The sequence below is a fragment of the Anopheles marshallii genome, chromosome 2 (assembly GCF_943734725.1).
Source record: "Anopheles marshallii chromosome 2, idAnoMarsDA_429_01, whole genome shotgun sequence".
NCBI lineage: Eukaryota > Metazoa > Arthropoda > Insecta > Diptera > Culicidae > Anopheles > Anopheles marshallii.
The window spans coordinates 42,894,695-42,911,477 of record NC_071326.1 but is presented as its reverse complement, the minus strand read 5'-3'; the positions used below and the strand labels follow the sequence as shown (position 1 = coordinate 42,911,477).

The 16,783-nt window shown below is 44.8% G+C and overlaps 2 protein-coding genes across 2 annotated transcripts; one reads left to right on the top strand and one right to left on the bottom strand.

Moving 5' to 3' along the window:
* Positions 1–727: 727 nt before the first annotated feature.
* On the bottom strand, positions 728–2,644 carry LOC128707639 (E3 ubiquitin-protein ligase NRDP1). The gene is made up of 4 exons (XM_053802598.1): positions 2,555–2,644; positions 1,167–1,754; positions 937–1,102; positions 728–850 (listed from the first exon to the last, which is right to left on the bottom strand). Exons 1-4 carry the CDS (start codon positions 2,642–2,644, stop codon positions 747–749), a joined length of 948 nt encoding a protein of 315 aa, XP_053658573.1. The 3' UTR covers positions 728–746.
* A 9,956-nt stretch (positions 2,645–12,600) lies between these two features.
* Positions 12,601–13,764, top strand: LOC128708813 (protein elav-like). Its single transcript, XM_053803794.1, has 2 exons — positions 12,601–12,647; positions 12,723–13,764. The coding sequence occupies exons 1-2, from the start codon at positions 12,601–12,603 to the stop codon at positions 13,762–13,764; spliced, it is 1,089 nt and encodes a 362-aa protein (XP_053659769.1).
* Positions 13,765–16,783: the final 3,019 nt, after the last annotated feature.

Here is a 16,783-nt window from a genome sequence, read left to right as displayed (position 1 = left end):
ACATACAGAGAATTATGGCGAGTAAACGGGAACAATTGAAGTCCTCTCACTCATCTGTCGTTAGAGCATTCATCCAGCGCTTTAATTTTCCATTCTCTTTTACCCAATGATGCCTATGGCCAATTCGACTTATTTAGATGCAAACGGGCAAATAAGGGCGATTTTTGCGTAAATACTTTTGGCTACATAATCTCACTTGCCTTGAAACGAACGTAGAATGTAATACAATCTAATTACAAAAGCAAAGTGTTTACCGTTTCATGAAGCATCCAATTGCTAAATGGTCGGAAAATTTTAAAGCAAATGAGAGCAGATCGATCACTTTGGATTGCTTAAAGTAAAGGCTGTAAGTACCGGACAGCTGCTCGTACCTAATTGTTTTGTTTTATACATAAAGCTCTGATCAGCTTGTTTGGGATGCTGCACAACGGAAGTGTGATCACCCTTTTCAGTGACTGAGTCTCTGGCACTCAGCTAGCAGAAAGGAACGGATTCCGGTTACCAAAATCCACTCCGAGATCAACGGTCGTATTTGTTGTTATCAGCAACGAAACGTAAACGTACAAACAAACGAACAAAAAACACTCATACACACACAGACGATTGACAGTGTGGCGGGCGGGGAGAGATGTAGAATCCAATTGCCAACATTAAACGTAATGCACTGGGTGCACTAGATGTTCAATTATCAAGGATTCTTCCAGGCGCCTTCAGTAGTTGGTGCTAGTCGACTCCCCGCCCGCTAACTATTCGATACCATGAGCAAATATCATCACCAGTCCCGGTTCTACCATCACGTCCTCGTTCATATGCGTGTTGTCGCATTGCAATACCAGAACCGCTTGTTTACCTAAAACGAACGAAAACGGAGATTGTTGAGGGTTGTACTAATAAAACATTCAACAGCTCGGCGTATAGTTTCATGGCTATATTTACCCGGAACCCTCCGACAGATGTAGTTTTCGTATATCCGCCGATTGTTTTGCCGTGTTTCTAAAGAGCTGAGACCACGCGGCCACCGTCGTTCGTGGCAGTTTTCCATCAGATCGTCCAGTATGTGCGGTGGACACCCGGACTCCGATAGTGCACGCTTGATCATGAGCTAAAGGGCACAAGTCAATTAGTGACGTTTATAACAAGCCCAGCATAGCGTTCCATATACCCACCTGTAACGCGTCATCCGGTGTAGAGATCATACCGCCCCAGCGAGTTACCCGGGCCCTTGCCAGCCCGTTACACCATCGCATCACCTCATCACGCTCCATCTGATCCGCAATGGCACGCATGGCGGGATTCGAAACACGCATCGCCCGCATAAAATCTTTCACCAAATTCAGCTCCCGCTTTAACTCATTTATCACCAAGTTTTGATCGTTGATTTCGTTCTTCAGTTCGCCCATCTTCTGCTGCTGGCTGTGCACCAACGATCGCAGCTCCCGGAAGCAATTGTGATCCTTGTATTCATCCTTCGGTATGACAAAACCGCACCCTTTCTCGCACGGTAGTGGCCGCTTTGGATTATGCTCGCACTCCTCAATGTGAGCTGCCAGTGTGTCCAGCTTCAGCACGAGCGTGCAACCGTACATGGCGTTCTCGCAGGTTATGTTAAGCCGCGAGAGCAAATTTCGCAGAATTCTTGGCACGGCACGCAGATTGTTGTTTGTGATGGGGTTCCGATCGACCGGGCACGTCGGTTGCCTTGACAGCCATTCGGTGATACACCCGCGACAAAATGCATGTTCGCAGGCAACGGCCTAAAATGAAAAAAAGAAATATTAATAACTGAAACCACACTGTATTGTTTGGCGATAACGAAATCCATCAACAAATCCCTTTGCATGTTTCGCTCGTTTTTTTTATGCACATCAGGCAAAAATGTGTTTTACTATCAGAAATTGACTTTGCACAATTCTAATACGATACGATGAACACCTAACCGGATTGTGCCTTCCTTATCTCAATAAACAAGACCCTTTCTTTAACAACTAATCTTGAAAAAAACGATTGGTCGAACGATGTCAAATAAAACTTCATTCCACATATTTGTTACCATTAAAGGAAAACAAAATGAATCCTCCTGAGTTATTAAATTGTAAGATAATTTACACAACGCTTTTAGAAATACTTTTGTTTAGAGAATCCTTAAAAAAACACAGAAATTGAATTCAATTACGAAACCTATAACATTTTATGAAGACGATCCATACTAATGACTTCCGGTTACACACGGAAGTACATTTCTATTTCCTCTGTTATGGTTGGACATCATCCAAAGCGGCCGTAACAGTGAGGCGTCAATGATCAGACAATCATTAAATGTTCAAAGGCATCATAGCATACGACGACGGGTAGGAAATTATTGAAAATTGCATTTACTTTCACTTTGGCAACCCTCACCCGTAATTTAACGATTGTGAATGAAACAAGCAACACAACAAAACTAAAACCCCCTTAACGAACACACATATGGATGCAAAACGTACGGCTGGCCCAAACAACTATATTAACCCCAACACGGTGTACAGTTGCCAATACAGCGCTAGACTTTACTCACCTGTAGCGGTTCCTCGAGCACACCGGAACATATAGGACAGATCAGTTCCTCGTCAACATCGCCCTGAAACCGGGCCAAATCGTAACCCATTGTTGCTAAGCCCACGCTACTGCACGGCACTCGCCGACACAGAAACACACATGCACAAGCTAACCGGCGGGGATGTTGTATCTCGTTCGTCCAGCAAACCGAAGGATGGCGTCTTACGGTGGTGTGTGCGTGTGGCCACAGCCGTCAGAGACTGACGTCTCTGGCCACAACTGGACGCTCGTGTTCGGTATGTTCCTAAGGCGAGGAAAGCAGTTGTTGCTATCACCACTTTCTGCTTTGCTTGAGAAACACTGCACACTTAACACTTAACACCATATCAAGACCGCTTCCCGATCGTTGATAAGAGTTCACAAGCGATTATCGCAAACCTATCAAAAACACACTATCTAGATGCGAAAGAGAAAAACGGAAGCGGTCAAACATAATGTTCCCGATGTCGGTTGCCACCCAACACACCCGACTGACCGACTGCCCGGGTTGGGTTGTCGCTCGTAGTGTCTACGAGCTCAACAATTACCGTTCTTTGCAACTGGCAATTTCTTAAACACTACTATTGGTTCATGAGCCACCGACAGTACGAAAACCAGGGGCAGAGCAGAGCAACAGAGCACAAGTTCGCGACATTCCGTCAAACCCTTATCGCTTTATCATCGGTGACGGAAATTAATGCCTCCAACTAACTGTCCCATCAACAGCACTGCACTTCCGCTGAAGAAAACTCTGAAAACTACAAACATGTCCGGCCCGTACGCACGCACACTGATCGCCGATCATCAGCCAAGAGATCGGTTTCGGTTGTGCGTTTCCTCCTGTTGTCGACGGAAGACGCGAGAGCTCCAGCGCACCTAGCATTCGATTCGGTCTATCTTGGAAACGTCTTCTCTCTCGCCGTCGATACCTTTACACGATATCTCGATCAAATACACCCTGTACGATCGCTTTCCACATGGGGGGATGGTGTGCACCAGCGTGTTTTTTTCTGCTCGCGATAGTGTGTGTTGGTTGTTCCGCTTCACTCCATTTTCGCACGTTCGCACACTGCTGTTGGGGCTGCCGCTGCTGGCCAGAGTTCATTTTAAAATGCGATCCACTCCTCAAACTGCCCGGGGACCCTCGCCGAGGTGATCGCGCTTCGCTTGCAACCCCACAGTGAACGCAATGTTGATTTATACGCTTTTCCTTCTTTACCAGGTCTCTCTCTCTCTCTCTTTCTCTTTGCGTATGATGAACAACCACGGAAGGGACTGGGCCTCCGGGAGCTTTATTCCCGGCTAGTGGCTATTGCACCCGATGGCGCTGCTGCTGCTCAACCAGATCAGAGATCCTCTCTACTCTTCCTGTTCCGACCTCAAATCGATCCAACCCCACACACACACACACACACGCTCACTTAATGCTGCTACCAGCCCTCTTTTGACTTCATTTTCTGCCGTTGGCAAATTTCTGTTTGCCTACCCGTGTACCCGCGCATACTGTTCCGCGCGTCCGCTCGGTTTCTGTTTTCCGTTTTACCGGTTCATTTCTTGGCGTTCGCGCGATTCAGATCACTCGTGGTACGGGTGCGGGTGCAACTCCACACAAGGGGCGCTTGGGAGGGGGAGGGGGGTGTTATCCGCGAAAGCTTCCAGCAACTGTCGATATGATGAACTGGCGTCCCGGCAATACACACCACACACCGAGGTCCCTTTTTGCTGCTGTGCGAGGTCGCTCGTGTTTCCCACTTTGGGCCAGAAGAAAAAGCATCAAAATGCATTAATGAGCAACACATATAGCTTTCCGCATGCCGTCCGCGTTGCCTCCTTGGTCTGGCTCATACATGTTTTGGAGGAAGTGTGTTTGTATGTGTGCTCTCCTGTCTGTCTGAGCACGGCGGCCCATCTACGAACGTCAGACGTACGAAATAGGCCCTCGGTGGTAGTAATGGACTTTTTTTGTATATGCCGCTCGTTTCGTTTTGCCAATCTTTCCTACAAAAAAAAAAGCATACATGCGAAAGAGAATACCAAACAAAGATCAAGTTTCCTATCCGTGGATTCGTTCGTTGCGATGGGTTTGGAAGGTGACCGCGACCTGGCAGGTGGGAGCAGTTACGTGTCTTCTACTGCGTTTTATTGTGTCTTCCTCCTGGGATGGTCAGAAGCGAAAATTTTGCACACATTCGCGACCCTGTCGGGTTCTGACCTGTCTCTTTCGCGAGCAGAGTTCCTCCAGTTTCGCCAAACTGCTCGTCAGTTGATCGTCATAGGGCAGGATGTTGTTTCGATTGCTCCACACCGGTCCATCTTTTACGAGATGCGACACTTGTTCGTGTCACGTCGGACGATGTCGACCAACCGCGAAACGATCTCTTTTCCTTCCCCAAATAAAACGACCCCAGCTCCAAACTACACGGATGCACATTCACTTACGTTCGCCCAGCCCGCTGTATTTGGCGCGGCTGCAATCGAAGGAATGGGGGACTGAAACTCAACAAACGGCACATTCGCGCGAAGTTTGGGTTAAAGGGTTAACGAGACACCGGTGGTTTCTCATTTTTACTTTTTCCATTTTCCCACCGGCCGCAAAGTTTCTTATCATTTGCATTTTTTAGCCCTATTCGCAAAGTTTAATCCAGTTTCTGTTAAATGTTTTAATGCGTGAGAGCGACAGATGGGATAGTTATGCGAAAGAAGTCTTATCTGTTTTATGCTTGTACTGCTCTTTACAATATTTACAACACAATTCTTCATGATCCTTATATTAGCCCAAAAAAGATTGATCTAGCATAAGTTCACAGTGCACTGAGCTAACTTTATCACCATTTTTAACTATTAGGCCACGAAGATCACAATGCACTAAAAATAATGTCTTTATAAACATTGCAAAAATGTTACAAAGTTAATTTGCTTCAACAAACGTAGTCGGTCATAATTTTCCGAGCTCAGTGGTCGGCAGGATGGAAGCAAAAAGCTAAATATCATAATCGTTTTCATGGAATGGTGCAACCTTAGGATAAGGACAAATCCAAATACTGACGCTTACTTATACTACTCAAGTGAAGCGGTACCTCGAACTACCAGCGTTTTGAGAAAAATGCCGCAGAACGAAGATGCGAGCATTCCAATTGTATACTGCTGCACACGACGCATTTTCGTTGAGTGTATTCTAACTCCTAACATTTTATTCCACCTCAAACTAAATTAGAGAGTTTTGATAGGATTTCTTTAATATCTAAATATGCCAAAGAACCATTCTTCAGGTCTGTCTGGGTATTAAAAACGGCGACCTGTGCCCTGAGGTTGTAGCTGAAAGGCCTTCGAAAAATATGAACACTAAGTTGTTGTTGATATGTCTTAAAGAAACTTCGACCCCAAAGAGATTCAACATTGGACAAGAAGTATGCGTGGAAAAGGATTGTTTCTTTGATCTGGAGGTGGATGAGAGAGATGTGATCGAACTTGTCGCGGAACAGTCTCAGGAGCTGACAACCGTGACAATGTACAACCAAGACTGGACACAAAATTAAGCGATACCGTACGCTGTTAAGTCTGAATAGCCAATTCTGCGTACGGGGGTTTGCTGCGGATGGGATTTTGGACTGATCCTGTCGTGTGAAGACCGCCGCCGCTACCAATGGGCCAATACATTACCAATAATAGAATATGATTTTTTTTATAAAGTTACCTAAAACCAAATTAAGGTGGAAAAGAACGTCATCCGGCTCGCGAGCCACACTTTGCCGACCACTGACCTAGTCCAATGATTGGCTGTCGCTGTCTTGAACTAACCCATAGAAGAATAAAAAGTCCTCCGTAAACCGATGTGATTTTTTTCTGTTAGATAGCACGATTATGTCAGTAAATGGTTACCTATCATCAGGATGAAAACGAACCACAAATCGAATGAGATAAAAAATAAACACAAGTTTTTTTTTGCATCAAACACAAATAACAACGCGGCTAGTGTATGGAACCAGCACGTGTAACATAGAGCTTCAAAGAAGCGCGTAAGGAGGTCGCTTGCTGGTGTGTTGTATGCTTATTGAAGTAGAAAATGTAACATCTAACCAATTCATTCATTTGCACCAAGGTGCGCACACCATCTCGAGCCACCATTGTTTCCATTGAGCGCACCATGGCTCAGCCATAGGACAAATCATTCGCGTGCGCAAGTCATAAAGTAAGTTTAAATACTATATATTTCCTACAAAATGACCAATGCATTAGTTAACTTAGTTTAGCAGTGTTTAAAAGTTCCAAACGAAAGGTAAAATTACATTAATAACACAATATGGATAATTACTGATTTAGTAAGTGGTTTCATTAGTTTTGTTCGACGCTGTACAACCTGCACACGATTGCACAGATAATTTGCGCTCCATTGATCGCGAAAGGCAGTAACAATTGGTACAGAAAAAAACAGAGTAGTAAAAGAAACAGAAAAACTTGGTCCAACTAACAACTCGGGGTACGCGATCTCAATCTGCAACCCGCTATGACCAATCTTTCGCCTCAAACCGCAAACCACTCCTTTTCGCTGCCAGGTCGTTCCTTTCCATCTGCTAGGAACGGCCCACACAAATTGTGCGGGTGTATGTTCCAAGTAAGCCATTGGGGTAATAACATTTTCAAAGCAAAACTTGCAAAAATCCAACCAACTAAAACCCGAGAAAAAAAACCACCCCAAAGTCCACAACGATCGTACGCGATCGCCAATAATTTTGACGGTCACTCCGCCTAACCATTTACGCATTCAAGCACATATCTCTCCCGTGGAAAGCAACAACGATCGCGCTGTTAACGCAAACGAGAGAGTGTGCGGTCGGACCCAGAGCGAGAGACATTTTTTTTTCCAATTTGCAGCTTCTTCTGCACCGATGGGTTGCAACTGGTTGACGGAAAGTAGCAAACCAAAATCAAAACATCGAAAAATACGGGACGCTCTACACACAATAAAAACTTCTGCCCACCGCGATCGTGTTTTGGGAGTGTTTGGTTTTCTTTTTTGATTTCATTTCCTGCTTGCGCTGATATCCTCGGTTTTGGGTACGCGATCGGGGTTTGCTTCCTACGGTTCCCACACAATCCAGTGCAATAAAAGGGAAGCCGTATGATCAAGATTTCGCATCCATGAGCGCCTCGGACGTTGGAGACATTATTTTGCAGATTCAAACCCGGTACCGGCGCTATCCTCCAGACGACCCAGCAACGGAGTGTTTGTGTCGTGGGAGGTAGACGATCGATAGGAGATTTAACAAAACGAAACGAAAAAAAAACGGGATCATCATGCGCCCCAAAGATATCCCTATCCCACTTCGTTAATGGACATGGTGTGCCATAAAGGGCACGCAAAGGGAATCAAACGAACCACCCATCCTGCCACGGCCACTTTCTTCTCCTTTCATTTTATCTCTCTGTCTCTCTCTCTCTGTCTTCGTCTTATAATATTCGATTCCTTGTTTTGTACGTGCGTTGGCCTCATTTCACATTACACACACTCTTGTTCTGATTGAACTGATGAAGGGTTACCGAAGGAATAGACCGGGTGATGAGGAGTTGTGATACTCGCTTTGCAATTTGCAACATTTGGTGGCGACTGTTTCACATTTTCTTCTGCCAATATTATTTTGTGACTTTTTCTTCTCCTGCATTCTGGAGGTAACGGGATCGAATGGAGCGAAAGGAAAAGCTACTTCTTGATTTATTTCTTGTCCCTTGTTGATGGCTCTGGTGCATGTATGTAAGTTCCAAAGAAGGATCTAGTAAAGTTGGTTTCTCCTTTCCTCCATTTACTTGCTTTTCGCTCTCCATCGGCTTAATTGCAATGGTTTGTGTTTGCTATTCCTAAAAGAATAATTTTTACTTTATATGATAGACAAGGAAATCATATATCAATGCGATGGTAGAATGGTTTCCAAATCGCTCCCAAATTGATATGTTTTTAATTATTCGTTAGCTGAATACTCAGCCACCGATTTGTCCTCATCGGTACGCAATTCCTTTTCATTATTGATCGACGGGTCGATGTTTGGTTTTGGTTTGCACACCTGTTTGAATGCACTTTAGGGTGCACGCCCGTTGCACGCATGCATTTATGCCGATAATTTAACTTTCGACACTTTACGTTTTCCTTTCTTCGTTTCGCAATTATCGGTGTCCCTTCTTCTGTTGCACTGGGTGCCGCCTTTTCGAATGTAAGATGCTTTGGCTGTATCGTATTGCGGCGAGGGTTTTTTTTACGGTGGAACTCTCACGATGTGTGTCTGGGGGGGTTGGATATTTGATGCGTTTTCCCACCTCGTGCGCTTGGGGTGAGATAAGGTGCCGGTTCGATGGAGATTATGCTGACTCGTTGCCTTGGAGCAATGCGACGTAACTAATAGCACTAGAAAAACGTTCACTTTGCTGAATACGACAAAAAAAACACTCGCACCGAAAAATAGCCCATGACATTCACGCTTTCCGCTCAGACGTTTTTCACTCTACACATACCCTGCACAGACACCACACACAATATCCAACAGGCATGTGCATTCGATTTAACTGGACACTGGATGTGAAAGATGCTTTAAAAATGTATCGTCACAATATGCTGTGTTTCTCTACAACACTTAAAGAAACACATCCAAGATGGAATATTACACCAATGCTATCCTAAAGCTTTGCTGCTGTTGCTCTGTCTGCCATTGTTACCAGAAAGCATGCACTCGCTATTGCACGGATTGATTCGTCAAGCAGACGAAACAGCTGCTACCTAACAAATGTGCAGAACTGGGAAACCTTGTGCAAACCTTGGATAACATCTAGAGCACCACCGTATTCTGCACGCTATGCCTTCAGCGGACGATGCGTTTATGCACTTGCACGACCGTAGCAGAGAGCCACATTTACACGCAACACCAGCATCGTTTTGATTCTAAACCACGTACGATAATTCGTAGCATGAACAGGTGACGTTTTCGCGGTGAAATTACTTCTCTATTTTGCTTACTGCAACAGTAGAAAGACAAAATATGAACCACTTCTGTTTAATGCTCTCGGGCAGACACTTTCTTTCCGGAGGACTACAAGCGACTGCGATCACACCCAGTTGACAAGCAGCACAGGGAAGTCTATCGAAATTACAGCGTGGATGAAATTGGTGTATGAACAAATTTTCCCATTTTGTTGTGTCAAACAACCGCTCATCTCACCAAACTTTTTGTGAATTGTTATCCACGCTAAGAGGAATACAATTTTGTTTCAGTTCACACAATTAATTGTTTCTCATTCATACTTTGTCAGCAGCTTGTTTGTACGGTTAACGAGACTGTGGCATGGGCAGTTTGCTTTTTTTTGTTTACTTCATTGACATAAGAAAGCTGTCAGACTACATTTGCTTCGCAGTGAACAATCGCATGGATGACAAATATGCTTCAGGAAAACTGCATTTCTATACTACGGGGTTGATTTTTTTAGTAGTGTATAATTTACATCATACCGCTAATTGATATAATATTTTTTTACACTGAATGAGCAACTTTAAATACCATCATGTATACTGGCAGCACGCAGGAAGAGGTAAATAAGATAGAGACATTTCGAAAAGAAGATCTTGCTTTTTCACAACATTATCTGTAGAATGTTAAGTACTTTTCTAAATTATTTCACACTTTATGATGGAAGTAGCATATTTGCTCCTTCGGTATCATCAATCGATACGAGAATGAAACGATCAATGATAATGAGTGCATCGGACATGAGTATTTAGCATTCTGTTTGATACGTAAAATAGTTGAATATTGTTCACTTTAAAATAAGCATCTCGATTCTAATTATCTACTAGCTTCGTATGATACGATATGCATGTGTGACGATAACAGATCAGTAATTGGTAGGCTGGTTACACAATCTTCTAAGCATTGGGATCCTTATATGTTATCACTTACCTTCGCCGGCAAACGATTTGGTTAGATTGAATGTTTGTCGTAAGAAATTCATTTTCCTAAAATAAAACACAGTTAAACCATTACAATACGTCCTTAACCAGCCCCAAGAATGATCACATTACCGTTCTGATGTTGTGTTATCTACCGGGAAAGAAGTAAATGTCCACCTCGGCTTCTCCACACGCACCGAAAACACACTCTTTTGTTTTGATGTATCTTGTCAAAACTTCAACTCCTCAACACGAAGCTGAACACGCAAAATGGTTCGATAGAATTTTCGAAACGAAAAAATAATTCGAACTACAATCGAAAATAGGCTACGCTCCCTATTGCTCTAATTCGAGAAATATACAAAAAGGTTTGCTGCAACAAACCAAATAGAAGAACAATCCCAATCTTAATTTGCCAATCTCATCGTGACTGAGTTTGCACCCTCTTATGTCCAAATTATGCATACATTTTTATTTTTATTACAGCTTATAAATCTTACAAAGATGTCTTTTTATAAAAAAAAATAAATATATGTATATATATTATTGTTTTGGTAATTTACAGCGCTGATAAAAATAATAGAAAATAGTTTTAGCTAGCTATGGCACAAGCTCACGCTTAGATCAATCGGTTCAGCGGCGAGAGTAGAAGAGACACAATTGATGCTAGCTCTTTTGCACTTGCGCAAGGATATTTTCGTCCTCGCACGAAGTTAGCACGAACGGGATTTATGCTTCAGTTCGATATTCCGCGTGCACTGCATATCCTGTTTACTCTTCAGCAAGGATACGTGGCGAATGTGGGAAAACTATAGTCGTCGCGGATACTGCGAAGTGGGTGAACCCGAACGCATCCAAAAACGCTAGGTACAGTGCAACCCTGTGGACGCAATTCTGTTCAATTGTATTTCGGCAGTCCTCAGTGTGCGTGGTGCGCGTCGCTCGCTCTCTTGGCTCTTTTTTCTATCGGTCAACCCCTACTATCCCATACTACACTAAGCACACACATCCATATACGCAGATCAGATAGATTGCGCAAATAGCGAGTGTAGCGACCCTAGAGCAAAAGAGAGAGGGCACAGTCCAGCGGTACACCCGCAATCACGCACACACTTTAACTGAGCGTTTGTGTTCGGTAGAAGATCGTTTGCTGCAAGAAGCAGTGCGGCGATTCGCAACAATCGAAAGTGAACAACACGAGTGCGGATTCCGGCAGCAAAGCGGCAATTTCAGTGAAAAGAATATTTTCTCGTCTGCCCAACACGACATACATATCGCTTGGCTAGTGCATCAGCATAATAGCAAAGCACCAGCAAATACCAACACCAACACCGTGCGCGTGTACCGAGCAGTGTGAGTGCGTGCGTTCGTGAAGTAATAGTACTGGCGGTAGTGTGTTGGTGTGTTTCGAATTGTGCGTGCAGTTTACGCGTGTCGAAAAAGAGCAAGAGCGGTGAACGCGTGTTGTCCCGCTCGTCGGAAGGAAGTGCATATTTGAAGTCTATTTGACAAAACGAGAGAGAGAAAGAGAAAAAAAGCGAACAGGAAAGTGAGAAGATCGTAAGCATCCGCTGTTGTGTTCGTGTTGGTGCTTCTCACTTCTCAGTACGGAGAGCAGCCATTTTTTACCACTCTGTTAGGCATCGCAAGGGGGTGTGTGAGCGAAGTATTGTTCTGTCAACTTCAACGGGAGGACAATCCGACGACTCGTTTCTGCCATCATACGCATATTTTTCCCTAATCCATACGGCACTAGTGTTTCCCGTCGTCGCTGTATGTCCGTCCCGTCCGTCCTGTGAAAAGTGAACCTGACCCACGCATCAGTGTGTAGTGCCGCTACGGAGAACCGAAGGTTGGTTGGTGTTGTGTTTCCCCTGGTGCCGTACGGTAGCGACCCATAATAAGAACACGCGTTAGCCTCTGCACCGCCATCACAGTGTATCTGCAACGGCGACACACACACGTGTACTAACGCGCCTAGGCTGACAAACCTTCTAAGGAGGTAACGTTATAAGCTAATCTCGTCTCTGCTCCCTGTTAGCTCCCGTGCGCTTAGCCGCGGGAACATTTGCAACAGCCTCAAAATTACGACCGTAAACATGACGAACAAGGTGCTGGCGGCGGTACAGGACCTCCAAAAACAGCAACAGCAGCAGCAGCAGCAGCAACAGCAGCAACAACAGCAGCAGCAGAATGGTGGCAATGGTGCTGGCGGAGGCGGTGGTGAGGCCGGACAGACGGCTGGTGGGGCCGCCGGTGGTGGTGCCCAGAGCTCGGATAACAATTCGCGCACCAACCTGATCGTCAACTATCTGCCACAAACGATGACAGAGGAGGAAATCCGATCATTGTTTTCGAGTGTCGGTGAGGTGGAAAGCGTGAAGCTGGTGCGGGACAAGAACGTGATCTACCCCGGCCAGCCGAAAGGTCAAAGTTTGGGCTACGGCTTTGTCAACTACCACCGGCCACAAGACGCTGAGCAGGCGGTGAATGTGCTAAACGGACTGCGGTTACAGAACAAGGTACTGAAGGTGTCGTTCGCGCGTCCCAGCTCGGAGGGCATCAAGGGTGCGAACCTGTACATCTCCGGACTACCGAAAACGATCACACAGGAAGAGCTGGAAACGATTTTCCGACCGTACGGTGAGATCATCACGTCACGCGTCCTCATCCAGGAAGGCAACGATAAACCGAAGGGTGTCGGTTTTATTCGGTTTGACCAGCGCAAGGAGGCGGAACGTGCCATCCAGGCACTGAACGGTACTACACCGAAGGGTCTCACCGATCCAATCACAGTGAAGTTCTCGAACACGCCGGGCCAGAATGCGGCGGCTAAGGTTGTGCAGCCCGCACTGCCCGCCTTCCTGAACCCACAGCTGACCCGTCGGCTTGGTGCGATTCACCATCCGATCAATAAGGGCCTGGCACGGTTTTCGCCGATGGGTGGTGAGGTTCTCGACATGATGCTGCCCGCTGCACCCACCAATGGTCTAAACGTAGCTCCGTCCGGTGGATGGAGCATATTCATCTACAACCTTGCGCCGGAGACGGAAGAGAACACACTGTGGCAGCTGTTTGGACCGTTCGGTGCGGTGCAGAACGTGAAGGTCATCAAGGATGCGGCTACGAACCAGTGCAAGGGTTACGGATTCGTCACGATGACCAACTACGAAGAGGCGATGCTGGCCATCCGCTCACTCAACGGGTACACGCTGGGTCAGCGCGTTCTACAAGTCAGCTTCAAGACCAACAAATCAAAGTAAATTGAGCTCTTCTTCTTACCAAACCCACCCTAACTCCCCTTTACTTCCTGCTCCTCCTGCGATGCCATTGCGGGCCCCAAAGTTTTGGTCCAAAGCTCCTTGCCAAAAAGTCTTCCTTTTCACGATCTCGATCAGGTATCGTGATAGGCCGTTTCTACGTCCATTTGCTCGCATTTTCTAGTTTGAAAACCCACCTCCACGCTCCACATCTTTGCCGCTTTACGAAGTTTTTTCTACATTTCTTCCTCTTTTCCCTCAAGTATGAAGTATGAGTATGAATTTTCAATCATCCATCATAAATCAAAATGAGCTTTCAAATCTAGTAGTCCAATACCTACCCCTACCTTAGTACCTTAGTTTGGCATGTAATGGCAAGTGACAGGTTCGTTACACGGTTTCACGTGTTTGAAACTGTTAGCGCTTAAGAAAAAAAAACAAGTACAAAAGAGAGCATTACTCTGGTGATGTATACCTTATCCTGGCCAACATTGGCGATTCCGATGGCTGTCAAGAACATTTTCCTAGTTCCACTACTCCACACGCTTCTCCATTGCTTCTTCACGCTTAACGCAACACTGCTGATGTGCAGCAGTACACACCACCGACAAACGCTTCTCTCTGCTCGTCCCAATCAATTTCATCTAATTTAGTGCAATTTCATCCGCCCTCGTCAACACTGCTCTTTCTCCCTCTCCGTCTCTTTAAACGAGATCTTGTTGCCATTTACTGGTGCACAATTCATGTAAATATAATAAATCCAACCCTCCTTCAATGCTCCTCCACGATCAATTTCAGCGGCGGCCACATGAGCGATAACTAAAGAGAGCATGTGCTGCGACGTTGAACAACCGAAACGAACCGAAGCCAAATCCCTGAACGACCCTTCTCCCCCCCGAACACTCACACAGTAAAAAGAACCAAAACAGACAAAAGGATGCTGCAACGCGCGTGGCCAGCAGAACCTGCGAATGGAAGACTCGGCGCGCGAAGGAACCCTAAAGCGTGAGTTGTTGAGTGAAATAGGCGCGCCGTCTAAAAGGCTGCGGGCTATAAATTTCCTCCCATCCTAATGGGGCGTTGTGCTACTTTTTCATCCCAATGTCCTCGTGGCGTCAGTTTGGCTATGCTGCTAACAATTGATTACTTTCCGACCCTGCTCCTAAAGTAGTAGTGAAGAGATTTACTTTGGCTACGGGCACTTAATGGGCTACAGAAAGGCATCTTCATCGCCGACGTTATGGTTCCTTTTTACACTTTAATATCAGGTATCGGGTCTTGGACATTCTGTATGTTGCTTAAACCTGCTTCTCTATTAACAACCATACTATAGCGTGTTGAAAAGTACTCAATCCTAAAACCTTCCCATGAATCCATTCATCATTTCTTCTTTCTCAAACTAGCATTTTAATTTGTAATGCTCTCTTTTGTCTGTACGCTACTAAAGACCGATCTTTTTACGTGTAATAGTACAATGTACTGGTATCATAAAACACCGATACCAAATAACTCTCTTTTATAAGAATCTCCTACGTTTTTAATGCTATACTTAAAAATATTATCATAAACATATTTGCTAACCCCACACTGTATAATTTATTTTCTTTTTCAATTCCCACCCCATTTAGTATGCAACATTAAAGGAGGACAAACTGTTGACGAATAGCAAGCAAAAGTCGTGAATGTTGAAACAAACAATCCAAACACACTTAGCGGACAGTAGTGCAAGAGAGAGAGATAGAGAAAGTGCGAGAAAACCTGGAAGGAAATCGTGAAGCAGGTGGCTCCAGCAGGTAAAACCCCATAAAATAACATTTCGTGGATATTGGTCAAAACCACACCGTACACTTGGCGACAACCCTCGCCCTCGTGAAAGTCTCATACAATCTAACCGATAAGCGCGACTATATGAGAAGCAGGAAGGGAAAGTGCGTGACCAGACCGTCGTGCAATGGAAATAGGAAGTGTTTCGAATCGTCTTAAACTGGCGAACCGGTGAACAAGGACCTGGACAGGACAGGACCACTGATATGTGCACCGTCAAATGATTGAATCTGTTCTAGGGCAACAAAACGTCCTAAACACCTACACACCTGAAACGCGGGAGCAGAAGTGCTGAGTGCAAGTAAACGCAAATCTAGTCAAAAGTCAGAAATGGAAGGGAAGAAACAGGACGAGCGCACGGCTTAAATTGGTAACAATTTAGACAGCAGAAAGATCCCAACAGAGGCATACGTGTGAAACATGCATATATGTTTGTGTTTTGCCTATATTTTATAAACTCTAGGTTTTTTTATATATATAAAATATTATTAGTCTACTGTACACAGGATAACGTGCATTTTCTAAACGTTTGCTACCAAAAACAAATCGGATTGTGGTATAGGACAGCGCTTAACGTAAACGTTAACCGGGCGGGAAAACACATCACAAATGAGCTAATTTGTATTCACACCGTTGCAATAGTGGTGGACATGTTTTGCAAACAATGCCCTGGCCATTGTGAATCGATTCCATTTTCAGCATCCGGTAGGAACATATACCGTTCGGTCACTTAGGAAAATGCATTGGAAGGATCGCTGTACCGCAGCAACCGTGGTGAGCAACAGTTGTCGAAATAGTCTATGCATTATAGATGTATGCTGCTGATGGTATAAGAATATAACTATATTGCTATATATATATACATACATACATATATTTGCGGTATAATAGGGAAGGGATGCAGGAATTAGAAGAATTTTATTTATTTGCTTAACTTATTTATTGGGGATAAATTGTAGCAGAAAAAGGCATAGGCAAATGCAAATGTGTACGAATCAGAGGCAGTTAGAGAATTTAAAAGAGATTTGCTATCGGGTACACCGGACGCAAAAGGCAAACGGCATCCTTTTTCTTTTCTTTTAAAGGGGCGACAAATCAGTGCTGAGGTCAAAAACACGCTTCAACAGTGCGAAATGTTATGGTGAATAGTTGGTTCGAGCAAAAGTTCCATTTAACAGCGTCGTCAACGATAAAGCCT